This window comes from Scyliorhinus torazame, chromosome 2 (genome assembly GCF_047496885.1).
Source record: "Scyliorhinus torazame isolate Kashiwa2021f chromosome 2, sScyTor2.1, whole genome shotgun sequence".
Lineage (NCBI taxonomy): Eukaryota > Metazoa > Chordata > Chondrichthyes > Carcharhiniformes > Scyliorhinidae > Scyliorhinus > Scyliorhinus torazame.
In genome coordinates this window covers 267,782,895-267,797,425 of record NC_092708.1, presented here as the reverse complement: position 1 = coordinate 267,797,425, position 14,531 = coordinate 267,782,895, and the positions used below count along the sequence as shown (strand labels likewise).

Genomic DNA, 14,531 nt, shown 5'->3' with positions numbered 1-14,531 from the left:
CAGGGAGTAGGCATCAATGGGTAATTGTTTTGTCTCAGTTGGCTGTGGGGATCAATGTTCTCAATTATTTGCAACCTATATCAGTGATTTGGATGAAGTTGCAAAATTTGCTGATGACTCAATGATATGTAGGGGAGTAAGTTGTGAAGAAGACATAAGGGGTGCGATTCTCCGAAATGGAGACAAAGTCCCGACGGTAATCATCATTACCCCTAGCAGCCTCCGTATATTTGTATTCAGCTGTCTCCCCTTCACAAACCCAGTTTGGTCCCCATGAAACACCCCCGGGACACAATCCTCTATCCTCGTTGCCATTACCTTGGCCAGAATCTTAGCGTCCACATTCAGGAGGGAAATAGTCCTATAGGACCCGCATTGCAGCGGGTCTTTTTCCTTCTTTAGGAGGAGCGATATCGTTGCCTCTGACATAGTCGGGGGCAGCTACCCCCTTTCCCTCGCCTCATTAAAGGTTCTCATCAGTAGCGGGGCCAGCAAGTCCATATATTTCCTATAGAATTCAACTGGGAATCCGACTGGTCCTGGGGCCTTCCCCGCCTGCATGCTCCCAATCCCTTTCACTACTTCCTCCGTCTCAATCTGTGCTCCCAGTCCCGCCCTCTCCTGCTCCTCCACCTTAGGAAATTCCAGCTGATCCAGAAAGCACATCATTCTCTCCTTCCCATCCGGGGGCTGAGCTTCATATAATCTTTCATAAAATGCCTTGAACACTCCATTCACCCTCTCCGCTCCCCGCTCCATCTCTCCCTCCCCATCTCTCACCCCCCTATCTCCCTCGCTGCTCCCCTTTTCCTCAGTTGGTGGGCCAGCAACCTGCTCGCCTTCTCCCCATATTCGTACTGTACACCCTGTGCCTTCCTCCATTGTGCCTCTGCATTACCCGTAGTCAACAAGTCAAATTCTACATGTAGCCTTTGCCTTTCCCTGTACAGTCCCTCCTCCGGTGCCTCTGCATATTGTCTGTCCACCCTCAGAAGTTCTTTCAACAACCGCTCCCTTTCCCTACCCTCCTGCTTTCCTTTATGTGCCCTAATAGATATCAGCTCCCCTCTAACCACTGCCTTCAGCGCCTCCCAGACCACTCCCACCTGGACCTCCCCATTATCATTGAGTTCCAAGTACCTTTCAATACACCCCCTCACCCTTAAACACACCCCCTCATCTGCCAATAATCCCATGTCCATTCTCCAGGGTGGACGCTGTTCTTTTTCCTCCCCTATCTCCAGGTCCACCCAATGTGGAGCGTGATCCGAAATAGCTATAGCCGTGTACTCTGTCCCCGTCACCTTCGGGATCAGTGCCCTTCCCAAAACAAAAAAGTCTATCCGTGAATAAACTTTGTGGACATAGGAGAAAAACGAAAACTCCTTACTCCTAGGTCTACTAAATCTCCAGGGGTCTACTCGTCCCATCTGCTCCATAAAGTCCTTAAGCACCCTAGCTGCAGCCGGCCTCCTTCCGGTCCTGGACCTCGATCTGTCCAGCCCTGGGTCCAGAACCGTATTAAAATCTCCACCCATTACCAACTTCCCCACCTCTAGGTCCGGGATACGTCCTAACATACGCCTCATAAAGTTGGCATCATCCCAGTTCGGGGCATATACGTTCACTAAGACCACCGCCTCCCCTTGCAATTTGCCACTCACCATCACGTATCTGCCCCCACTATCCGCCACTATGGTCTTTGCCTCAAACATTACCCGCTTCCCCACTAGTATAGCCACCCCCCTGTTTTTTGCATCTAGCCCCGAATGAAACACCTGCCCCACCCATCCTTTGCGTAGTCTGACCTGGTCTATCAGTTTCAGATGCGTCTCCTGCAGCATAACCACATCTGCCTTAAGTTTCTTTAGGTGTGCGAGTACCCGTGCCCTCTTTATCGGCCCGTTCAGCCCTCTCACATTCCACATGATCAGCCGGGCTGGGGGCTCTTTACCCCCACCCCCCCCCCCCCCCTTGTCGACTAGCCATCTCCTTTTTCAATCCAGCAACTCACCCAGTTCCCACGTACCGTATCTCCCCCCAACGGCGCCCCGACCACCCCACCCCATACCAGCTCCCCAGCAGCAGCAACCCAGTTAACCCCCCCCCCCCGCTAGATCCCTCACTAGCGTAATTGCACCCCCCATGTTACTCCCAGAAGTCAGCAAACTCTGGCCGACCTCGGCTTCCCCCCGTGACCTCGGCTCCCACTGTGCGAGGCCCCCTCCTTCCTGTGTCCCTGTTTCCGCCATGATTACCATAGCGCGGGAACAAAGCCCGCTCTTCCCATTTGGCCCCGCCCCCAATGGCCGGCGCCCCCAGCTCCTCATCCTCCCTCCCCCCCTCCCCCACGACATGGGGAAGAGAGAAAAGTTACAGGGTCGCAGGATTAACAACTTGGGAAATCATCTCTTCCCCCTTTTCCCCCCCTCTTCACCCCACATATTCGCCCCACCACTTTGTCCCAAATGTTCTTTTTCTAGCCCACTTATTCCAGTTTCTCCTCGACAATAAATGTCCACACCTCTTCTGCCGTTTCAAAGTAGTGGTGTTTCCCTTTATGTGTGACCCACAGTCTTGCCGGCTGCAGCATTCCAAATTTAACCTTCCTTTTGTGCAGCACCGCCTTGGCCCGACTAAAGCTTGCCCTCTTTCTCGCCACCTCCGCACTCCAATCTTGATATACGCGGATCACCACGTTCTCCCACCTACTGCTCCGAGTTTTCTTTGCCCATCTGAGGACCATCTCTCTGTCCCTATATCGGAGAAATCTCACCACTATGGCTCGAGGAATTTTTCCAGCCCTCGGTCTTCGTGCCATAACTCGATACGCTCCCTCCACCTCCAACGGGCCCGTCGGGGCCTCCAATCCCATTAACGAGTGCAGCATCGTGCTCACATATGCCCCGACGTCCGCCCCTTCTGCACCTTCGGGAAGACCAAGAATCCTTAAATTCTTCCTCCTCGCATTATTCTCCAGCACCTCCAGCCTTTCCACACACCTTTTGTGTTGTACCTCGTGCATCTCTGTCTTCACCACCAGGCCCTGTATGTCGTCCTCATTCTCAGCAGCCTTTGCCTTCATGACCCGAAGCTCCTGCTCCTGGGTCTTTTGCTCCTCCTTTAGCCCTTCAATCGCCTGTAATATCGGGGCCAACAGCTCCTTCTTCATCTCCTTTTTTAGTTCTTCCACGCAACGCCGCAGGAACTCTTGTTGGTCAGGGCTCCATATTAAACTGCCTCCTTCCGATGCCATCTTGCTTTGTGCCTGCCTTCCTGGCCGCTGCTCTAGAGGATCCACCGCAATCCGGCCACTTTCCTCTCCTTTTTCCATCCGTGTCCAGGGGGGGATTCCCTTCTGGTTTACCGCACAGTGTTTTTAGCCGTTAAAATTGCCGTTGGGGCTCCTATTAAGAGCCCAAAAGTCCTTTCCACCGGGAGCTGCCGAAACGTGCGACTTAGCTGGCCATCGCCGCACCCGGAAGTCTCGGTAGATAGATGATTGATGGACAAAGGAGTCAAAGAGTATAAGGGGTATGAAGGAACGTGGAGTTGAGGCAACAATCAGATTGAATGATGCAGGGGGCTTGAGGGGCCGAATGGCTTACTCCTGCTCCTAATTTATATGTTCTCATGTGTGCTGATGGAGATAGCCACTCATTTTATGTTGGAAAAGATGAAATCCAAACTCTGGAAGTTGGTGCCAGACTCCTCCACGCTTCCTGACATTGACCATGGGGGTCGCTGGCAGATTTTTCAATGCGCCGAGTATCTGGGTATGTACATCACAATCCCTGCAGCAGTGTCCAAGTATGAACCAATTTAACCTCTATTGTTTCCTGTTACAGATTATATCAGGACAGTTCCTATCAGATCGTAATTCCAGGTTCTATGTTGAGGTGGAGTTGTTTGGACTCCATCATGATCCTAAGCGGAAATACAGGACAAAATTGAACACTGAGCAAAACTCGATCAACCCCCAGTGGAAGGATGAGGAAACCTTTGTGTTTGAAAAGGTAAAATGTAAAATGTAGCACGTACACAATACTTCTGGGTTGACGGCACGGTAGCACAATGGTTAGCACAGTTGCTGCGCAGCTCCAAGGTCCCAGCTTCGATTCCCGGTTTGGGTCACTGTTTGTGCGGAGTCTCCACGTTCTCCCCCTTGTGCGCGTGGGTTTCCTCCGGGTGCTCCGGTTTCCTCCCACAGTCCAAAGATGTGCAGGTTAGGTGGATTGGCCATGATAAATTGCCCTTAATGTCCAAAAAGGTTGGGTGGGGTTACTGGGTTACAGGGATAGGGTGGAGGTGTGGGCTTAAGTAGGATGCTCTTTCCAAGAGCCGGTGCAGACTCGATGACCAAATGGCCTCCTTCTGCACTGTAAATTCTATGAGACAGGGCCCTCTGCTCTGTCTGTTCCATTTTCCACTACTGTACCCTTCCTCCCAGAACCATGATATGTTTTCCCTTATCCTCACCCTGCATTCCACTAGCTCCCACATTCAACAGATCTTCCTCCACCCTTTCCACCACCTTTAGTTTGGATACATAATTCCTCCACTTCCAGTTATCCAAAGCGTCTTGATGGCAGACACTGAATACTGGGCTCCCTCTGCAACAGGTTGCTCCACTCCTCAAATCCTCCTCCCCTTCCTGCAGCACTTTTTACCCCAAGTGCAGGAGATGAAACTATTACAGCCGCCCCAAAGGAAGGTGTCCACATGGGGTTGCAGGATAAATAAGAGGTTAATTGAAATTTGTTACAGAAACTTTCATTCAATAATAATAATCTATTATTATCACAGTAGGCTTACATTAACACTGCCATGAAGTTACTGAGAAAAAGCTGCTCCTCCGAGTAAGTGCCGGTGGTTTTGAGCTGACTGGCTTTAAACCGGAAGTCCTCTGAAGCTCCACCCCCTTTCAGCAGGGGAGCACATATTCTCTGAGGGGTTCTGGAAAAACAGATCCCCGACTCCGTAGGCTTTCGTTGGGCCCAGGATATGACAGAAACACCTTTTCCTTTTCCGCTTTTCTCTTCACTGTCCAAGGCCCCAAGCATTCCCTCCAGAAGACACAGTGATTTGTGTCTACTTCTTTCAGTTTAGTAGACAGTATTCGCTGCTCATGATGTGTCCTGTACAATGGGGAGGCAAAACTCAGGCTGGATGAATGCTTTGCAGAAATATCAATTCAGTCTGCAAGAGTGACCACAAGCTATCAGTTGCCTGCCTTTAATTTGTTGCTCTCCTCCTATGCTTGCTGTCCAATCACACCATTCTTAATTAAGAAAGAGTTTTCATTGTTAATCAGTGTCAAGCTAAATTGTTCATTTTAATGCAGCAGCTCTGACTAAGGGCGAGATTCCACCACCTCCCGCGGAGTGTTTTGCGGCAGTGAAGGCAGCTCAGAATTGGCCGTCCGTCCTGCCGCCAGGGAACCTGTCACAGGGGGTCACTTTGGGCAGGGCTAAATGATCCTGCTGGTGGGTGGGGGCTGGAAAATCCCAACCTAAGACTGATGCTGCACATGTGCAAGAAATGCGCCCTCTAGTGTTGTGACACAAAGAAACATTTGGATTTGGATTTGTTTTTATTGTCATGTGTACAGAGGTACAGTATTGTTCTGCGTACAGTCCAGGCAGATCATTCCATAAATGAAAAACATATGATAAATATACAATCTAATTACATAGACATAGACATCGGCTGAAGTACACAGAGTATAGTGCTACGCAGTAGAGAAGATGCGTGGAGAGATCAGATCAGCCCATAAGAGGGTCATCCCGGAGTCTGGTAACAGCCGGGAAGAAGCTGATTTTGAATCTGTTAGTGCATGTTCTCAGACTTTTGTATCTTCTGCCCGATGGAAGAGGTTGGAAGAGAGAATGACCTGGCTGGGAGGGGTCTTCGATTATGCTGCCCGCTTTCCCAAGGCAGCAGGAGGTGTCGGCAGAATCAATGGATGGGAGGCGGGTTCGCGTGCTGAACTGGGCTGTGTTCACGACTCTGTAGTTTCTTGCGGTCTTGGGCCGAGCAGTTGCCATACCAGGTTGTGATGCAGCCAGATAGGATGCTTTCTATTGTGCACCTGTAAAAGTTGGGAAAAGTCAATGTGGACATGCCGAAATTCCTTAGTTTCCTGAGGAAGTATAGGTGCTGTTGGGCTTTCATGGTCGTAGAGTCGACGTGGGCGGACCAGGACAGATGTCCCCGATGTGGGTGGACCAGGACAGATGTCCCCAGGTGATGTGCACACATAGGAATTTGAAGCTGTCAACCATCTCCACCTCAGCACCATTGATGCAGACAGGGGTGTGAACAGTACTTCGCTTCCTGAAGTCAATAACCAGGTCCTTAGTTTTGCTGACATTAGCGGGGCTGTTCCCGGAGCCTGTAGTGCCGGGAACGACCCTGCTATCTAGCGGCACTCTGTTGCTATTTTGGGCCCAGCGGGAAACCCCCCCCCCCCACCCCCACCCTCATGGCCGCTCTTAGCGTAATTTCCTACTCTGAGGATCTTCGACAAGTGGAGCTCCTCAGTGCAGGAAGACATTGGCGCCCCGATCTCCTGACCCGGCCTCGGACTTCCCAAATGCCCCAATTCACCTGTTGGAGTGTCTTTGAGCCCCCCACATGCCCCCCCCCCCAACCCCGGACTCCACTATATACCGACAGGGCATGCCTGGGACCGATCACAGGTGCAGGAAAAGTGCCATCTTGGCACCTTGGCACTGCCAGCACCAGGGTGACACCTTGGCACTGCCAGAGTGCCAAGCTGGCATCAGTAGTGCCAAGGTGCCAGCCTGCCCAGAGGTCGACCACCTGGGGGCCTCCAATTGGCAGGGGTCTCCTTGGCGAGGTTGATAAATGCCAGATGGCTTTATGGCCTGGCGTCAGCACAGCTAAGTGGGTTTTTAAAGTCACTTAACCATGCGAGACTGGATCCCTTCCACAGTTCGTGACATCTCACGAGATCTGTTTAGATCGAGGGGGACAACGCCCGTTGGGAACACCATGAGAGACCGGTTCCTCAGAGATCGGGCCATCCTTTTGAAAGGGTGGCCCAATCTCGAAGTGAGCTTGAGGGTCCCGTACACCCCCACCCATGAACAAAGCCAGCTCCCACAAACATGGGCATTACCCCTAAGTAATGTCACCCTGCTAATGGGGTTCCTGAGGGCCTCCCCTTTTCAGGCCTCCCAAATCACCCCGTTCAGGCCCCATCCCATTTTAGGATCCCTTGGCAGTGCCACCCTGACAATGCCTCGCCAGCCTGCCAGTGCCACCCAGGCACCCTGGAAGTGCCAGGGTGGCAGTGCTAAGGTGTTAGGCTGGCAATGCCAAGGTTCCCAGGTACCAGTGAGAGTATCAGGGTGCCACCCTGCCCTGTCCCCGACCAACAGGGGGTCTCCAAAGGTCTTGGAGACCACCCCCAGGTGCTGTTACTCCTGGTCCACATTTGTGTGGATCAGTATTAAACGGCTTGGTCTCCCATGCGAAGCCGTTAGATACCGGGCGTCAGAAAAGTGAGGGCGAGATCCGGATCGCGAAGTCTTGCGAGGTTTGATTGAATATTGCAAAACGTTGGGAACGTCACGAATCACGTGAGAAGCCTCTTGCAAGATTCAACAGCCTTGTCCCAACACCAAGTCGGGCACAATGAGGTTGTTAAATTGTGCCCCTAGATTCAAGCTGGAAGACGTCCATCTGAAATAGAGACTGTTGTCCTTTTTACTTTTCGTGATATTTTCTTTACACCCCTCTTTACCCTCCGTGATTGTCTGCCTTGTGTGTGTGTGTCGGGGGGTGGGGGTGTGTTAACAAAGGGGGTTAGGAATTAGATAATAGTTAACCAGTTGCATTTGCTGCCTATTTACTTATAGTTATTGTTATTAATAAAAATTAATTGTGTTTAAATTTACAAACCTGATGACTGTAATTATTGGGCAGCCAAAGACCTCAGGTAATTTCTAAGAATTAATAATTAATTTCAATTGTGTTGTGACTCCGGGCCAAGGGGGCTGGAATTGACTGCGCACTAGCCCAGGGTGTCGTAACATAATTTGGGGACTCGGTCACTATTCACCTTCGACAAACTGAATCTTGTTTAAAGTATCACATTTATCAGAGAAGTTCCATCAGTGGCCGTTACTAACCAGATATTCCTGTACCACATGACACACCCAAAGGACCGCAGAGATATTTAAATTGCCTGACTGAGGGCAACTCATTTGTCTGCAGCTGATTTAACTCTCAGCAGCAAAAGACAGCTTCTGCTGCCAGCACCTGAGCCCGCCAGCCACCTGGCATCTGGTATTAATCTCATGGTGCAGTTTAAAATATTATTTTCTGTCTTCAGATTCTCGTGCCGGAGCTGACTTCCATAAGGATTGCCATTTACGATGATAGTGGAAGATTCATTGGACACAAGATTCTTCCAGTTACTGCTCTTCAAACAGGTAACCCAAGCACTGCTATTTCCCACAATGGACCAATCAAATCACCTGACTATGGAGGCAATGCATGGCAGTAGCGCACACTCCTGAACCATATCTCAAGGACAAATCCCACACTCCCACATGGGCAGCACGGTAGCATTGTGGATAGCACAATTGCTTCACAGCGCCAGGGTCCCAGGTTCGATTCCGGCTTGGGTCACTGTCTGTGCGGAGTCTGCACATCCTCCCCGTGTGTGCGTGGGTTTCCTCTGGGTGCTCCGGTTTCCTCCCACAGTCCAAAGATGTGCAGGTTAGGTGGATTGGCCATGATAAATTGCCCTTACTGTCCAAAATTGCCCTTAGTGTTGGGTGGAGTTACTGGGTTATGGGGATAGGGTGTGGAGGTGTTGACATTGGGTAGGGTGCTCTTTCCAAGAGCCGGTGCAGACTCAATGGGCCGAATGGCCTCCTTCTGCACTGTAAATTCTATGATAATGATAATAACAAGGACATATCCCACACCTCATTACAAGGACATATCCCACACTCCCACACCTCATTACAAGGACATATCCCCCACTCCCACACCTCATTGCAGGGACATATCTCACACTCCTGAATCACATCACAAGGACATATCTCCCACTCCCACACCACATTACAGGGACATAATTCACTCTTGCACCTCATTACAGGGACATAGCCCGCACTCCTGAACCACATCACAAAGACATATCTCACACTCCTGTACCACACTGCAGGGACATATTTCACACTCCCAAAACACATTACATAGACATATCCCACATTCCCACACCTCGTTAAAAGGACATATCCCACATGCCCACACCTTATTACAAGGATATATCTCACACTCCCACACCTCATCACAGTGACATAATTCACTCTTGCACCTCATTACAGGGACATGGCCCACACTCCTGAACCACATTACACGGACATATCCCACACCTCATTACAAGGACATATTTCACACTCCCGCACCTCATTACTAGGCCATATCCCTCACGCCCACACGTCATTACAAGGACATATCTCACTCCCACACCTCATTACAAGGACATATCCCACACACCCACACCTCAGTATAAGGACATACCTCACAATCCCACACCTCATTACAGGGACATATCTCACATTTCCACTCCTCATTGCAGGGACATATCTCACACTCCTGAACCTCATATCATAGACATATCCCACATTCCCGCTCCACATTACATAAGCATATCTCACTCCTGAAACATGCTACATAGACGTATGCCATGCTCCTGCATCTCATTACATAGACGTATCCTGTGCTCCTGGACCATGCTACATAGTCATATTCCACACTTTAAACCACATTCCATAGACATATCCCACACTCCAAAACCACATTACATAAACATATCCCACACTTCCAAATCACATTACATAGACATACCCCAAACTCCCAAAACACGTTACCTGGACATATCTCATGCCCCCGAACCATGTTACATAGACATATCTCATGCTCCTGAACCATGTTACATAGACATATCCCACGCTCCTAAACCATGCCCGCTGGTTTCCTCCCACAGTCCAAAGATGTGCAGGTTAGGTGGATTGGCCGTGATAAATGACCCTTAGTGTCCAAAAAGGTTGTGTAGGGTTACTGGGTTACGGGGATAGAGTGCTGGTGTGGGCTTGGGTAGGGTGCTCTTTCCAAGGGCCGGTGCAGACACGATGGGCCGGCTGGCCTCCTTCTGCACTGTAAATTCTCTGAAAGCCATGTTACACAGACATATCCCACGCTCCCGAAACATGTTACTTGGAAATATCCCATGCTCCAAAATCATGTTTTCCAGACATATCCCATGCTCCTGAACCATGTTACATAGACATATCCCACGCTCCAAAACCATGTTACATAGATATATCCTAAGCTCCCGAACCATATCCCACAGTCTAATTTATCCCACTCCTTTTTCTCTCCTCCTTTATTCTCACCCCTAAGTGTCACTCATGCTCCCTTAATGCATTATGTATTACTGATTGAGATGTGGCTTCTCTCCTGTAGGATATCGTCATATTGGCCTGCGGAATGAGACTAACCAGCAGCTCACCATGCCGTCTCTGTTTGTTCATATTGAGGTGAAGGACTATGTGCCTGATACTTGGGCAGGTATGGTGGAATATCAGAGATCAAGCTCAATTCTCCTCCCCATCTTCCCACTGCCACTGTAACACATTCAGGCTCCAATCCCTTTCTAACACGTATGGTACCTGCTCTGGAACTGTTTGATGGGACAGTGTAGAGAATTTTTACATGTATTCAATCTATACTGTACCTGCTCTAGGACTGTTTGATGGGACAGTATAAAAGGAATATTGCTCTTACACTACAGTACAGCATGGGTTAGTTACAAAGGTTAACAGGTGGGATATACTAATGTATTACAAAGGTTATGATGTAGCATTGACATCGGGCAGGTACTCTAGCGAGTAGACTGGTAGCCCTGAGAGGAGATGTGACTTTCTTGTAACCCACCCTATACATGTTGTAAATAACATAAATAAACTACTTTTTCAGTAAATATCCCGATTACGCCTGTGGCTCTTCCTTGTTAGAATGCTGGCTTAACATAGTCTATAACATATAGCTGGCTTAGCATAGTCTATAACATATAGCAACTTTGCAAATGTGTGTTGGGAGATTGTAGAGGGGATACACTGCTTTATCTAACCCCTGAGTGAATGGAAGTGGGGGTTGGATCTGGAGATTGAGAGCAATCAATAGAGGAAATGAGGGTATATGTTGAAGGACTAATTCTCACAGATCTGTCCATTTCTGCATAGATTGGGGCCAGAATACTTGACACTGTGCTTGTCTTTGTAGATTTAACAAAGGCTTTGGCTGACCCAATTGAATTTGTCTGCACATTGAACAAACAATCTGCACAAGTGACCTCAGCAGAAGATGATCAGGTACAGTGTGCGGGAGGGGAGACATTGCGAGATGGGAGGTAGAGCAAGAGTGATGGAAAGAGACAGGAGGATAATGGAGAAACTGTGAGCAATGGGAAGGATATTAGGGGAAATGGTGAGGGAGTGATAAGAGGGGAAATGGTGAGGGAGGGATAATAGGGGAAAGGGTGAGAGACAGGTGATAATAAGGAAATGATGAGGGGGAGATAATAGATGTTATGGGCCAGGGTTTAGAGAATCCCAAAGTGTATCATGGAGTTCACCTGACCCACAACTTTTAATAGATTGTGGTTATGGGGAGCACACGGGCCCACTCTGCAGGTGTGATGCAACAGAACTCTACAGTACTTTTAAATTAAACAATGTTTATTTATGAAACCAGTTAACACTTTATAAACCCACAGTAAACTTCTTAACAACTATCAACACCAATCCTCCCCACAGATACAATATTCTAGAAGTAAACCTTAATCTTTCCTTATGAACATCCGTAAGACAAAAGACCCTTTTTAACACAGAGATCAGGTTTAAATTCACTACTGAGAGCAGTCAGCACTTTGAAATCATCCAATTGATCTGGAGACAGTCTTTACTTTGCAGGGATCCTTATACAGCTCCTTGCTTTGCCTGCAGCTATCCAGCTCTCAAAACGAAACTAAAACACCCTGTAACAGAGAGCACAAAGCGAAAGTAAAAGCAGACAGACAGCCCAGCTCCACCCACTCTCTGACATCACTGCAGCCATTTAAAAAAAAAAATTCTTAAAGGTACTCTCACATGACATAGGGGAAATGGTGGGGGTTGGATAATAGGGAAAATGGTGAGGGGGATAATAGGGGAAAGGATCAGTGACAGGTGGATAATAGGGGAAAGGGTCGGTGACATCAGTGACAGGGGATAATAGGGAAATGGTGAGGGGGATAATAGGGAAATGGTGAGAGAAGGGGGATAATAGGGAAATGGTGAGGGGGATAATAGGGAAATGGTGAGGAGGATAATAGGGAAATGGTGAGGAGGATAATAGGGAAATGGTGAGGGGGGTAATAGGGAAATGGTGAGGGGGGATAATAGGGAAATGGTGAGGGGGATAATAGGGGAAAGGGTCAGAGAAATGGGGGATAATAGGGAAATGGTGAGAGGAGAGGATAATAGGAAATGGTGAGCAATGGAGCCATCATTGGTACTTGAGCGAGGCGATGGCATGATGATATTGTCAACGGACTCATAATCCAGAGACCCAGGGTAATGCTCTGGGGACCCGTGTTTGAATTCCACCCAGGCAGTTTGTGAAATTTGAATTCAATGAAAATATATGGAAATGATGACCATGAAACCATTGCAGATTTTTGTAAAAACCATCTGGTTCGCTTATGTCCTCAAGGGAAGGAAATTTGCTGTTCTTACCTGGTCTGGCCTACATATGAATCCAGATCCACAGCAATCTACTAGACTCTTAAATGCCCTCTCAAATGACCTAGCAAGCTATTCAGTTCAGGGGTATTAGGCTTGGGCAATAAAATTCTGAACCAGCCAGCGACAGCCACATCTCGTGAATGATTTTTTTTTAAAATAGGGATGCAGTGGAGAGGTGTGTATAATGGGGAAACTGTGAGAGATGGGGAGGGATAAAAGGAAAATGGTGAGAGATGGGGGGAATAATAGAGCAGTGGGTGAAAGACAACTTCATTTGAAGCCTACTTGTGACAATAAGTGATTTTCATTTCATTTCATTTCAATAGCGTAAATGGGGAATGACAGGGGATAAATGGGGGAAATGGGAATGATGGGGGGTGTAATTGCAGAAACAACGGAGGCCGGAGTATAATAGAAGAACTGGAGAGAGATGGGGGGTGATGATGGGTATTCACAGTATGTTGGCTTTGAGCAGATGATATATGGGACCAAGTGTGTTGCCTCTGAGAACAGTGCCAGCGAGCGAGAGAACACTGTTGGGAAACAGTAGATTATTTGGATTCCAATGTGCTAAAAGAACAGATAATGAAAAAAGTCATGAGAATCACTCCCCTTTCTGTTATACAGACTCGTTTAATATTGGAATGTAATGTACAGACCTTTTTGTTATCAGACCGTAATAAGGCCAACATGTAAATACAGGCTCCATTGATATTGGATTGTAATGTGCAAATTCCTTTGTGTACTGGTTTTAAAGGGCTTGGGGAGGTTGAATCAACTATTGACATATGGATCTTGTCTGTTCTTTGCAGAGTGTCCCAGAGGAGAAAACACAGATGCTGGAGAGTGGTGATGGAGCAATGGACACCAGTGAGCCATGCAGTAAATAAATATCCCTCCACCTTTTATGGGTTCATTTTGGTTTCAGGGGAGAGTCATTCAGTTCAAAGGGGGTGAGCTGGGACAATCCAGCATTTTTGAACTCAAGCTTTGAAGGAGGGTCTTACGGACTTGAAACGTTAACTCTCTGTTTCTCTCTCCATAGATGCTGCAACACCTGCTGAGCTTTTCCAGCAGTTTCTCTTAGTTCAGATTTCCAGCATCCGCAGTATTTTGCTTTCATTTTCAATTCACCTTCTGTTCAGCTGTCTCCAACCTATCCTGCTTCCCTCCCCTCTGTTGAATTGAGTGATACTGAGGAATGATCTTGTAAATCAAGGACAATCAGCTGTTTATTGTGAGTGGTTTGCAGTTGTGGAGTGAACTGTTGGAGATCAGTGCACTTCAGCAGAAGGGCACAGACTGACCAAACCCTGAAAGGTGATAGGTCAGAAGAAAAAGATTCAAGGCCAATTCAGAAAACTTGCATTAATATAGCACCTTTGACAACACTCTTTACAGCCAATGAAACACTTTTTGAAGTGTACTCACTGTCTTAATGTAGGAAGCAGCCAATTTCTGCAGTGAGATCCCATGTACAGCAATGTGACAATGGAAAGTCACCCTAGTCCCAGATGATCATAGGCTGTCCAAAGAGGGTGATATAACCCGAGGATCACCACACCTCAGGCAAGGGGCAAAGTTGAGCCTTCTGAATAACCTCAGCCAGTACAGTAATTCAACCCGTGCTGTTGGCCTCGCTCTGCATCACAGCTCTCCAGGCAACTGAGGTAAACCTGACAATGACCAGATCATCTGTTTAAA

At 48.3% G+C, this 14,531-nt stretch overlaps 1 protein-coding gene across 1 annotated transcript in view; it reads left to right on the top strand.

The window, feature by feature from the left end:
* The window catches only part of LOC140407222 (1-phosphatidylinositol 4,5-bisphosphate phosphodiesterase beta-2-like), a 190,485-nt gene that overhangs the window by 119,806 nt on the left and 56,148 nt on the right, over positions 1 to 14,531 (top strand). The window contains 5 exon segments of the mRNA XM_072494874.1: positions 3,849 to 4,016; positions 8,363 to 8,462; positions 10,507 to 10,611; positions 11,326 to 11,414; positions 13,640 to 13,709. Coding sequence (XP_072350975.1) covers positions 3,849 to 4,016; positions 8,363 to 8,462; positions 10,507 to 10,611; positions 11,326 to 11,414; positions 13,640 to 13,709 — 532 coding nt within the window.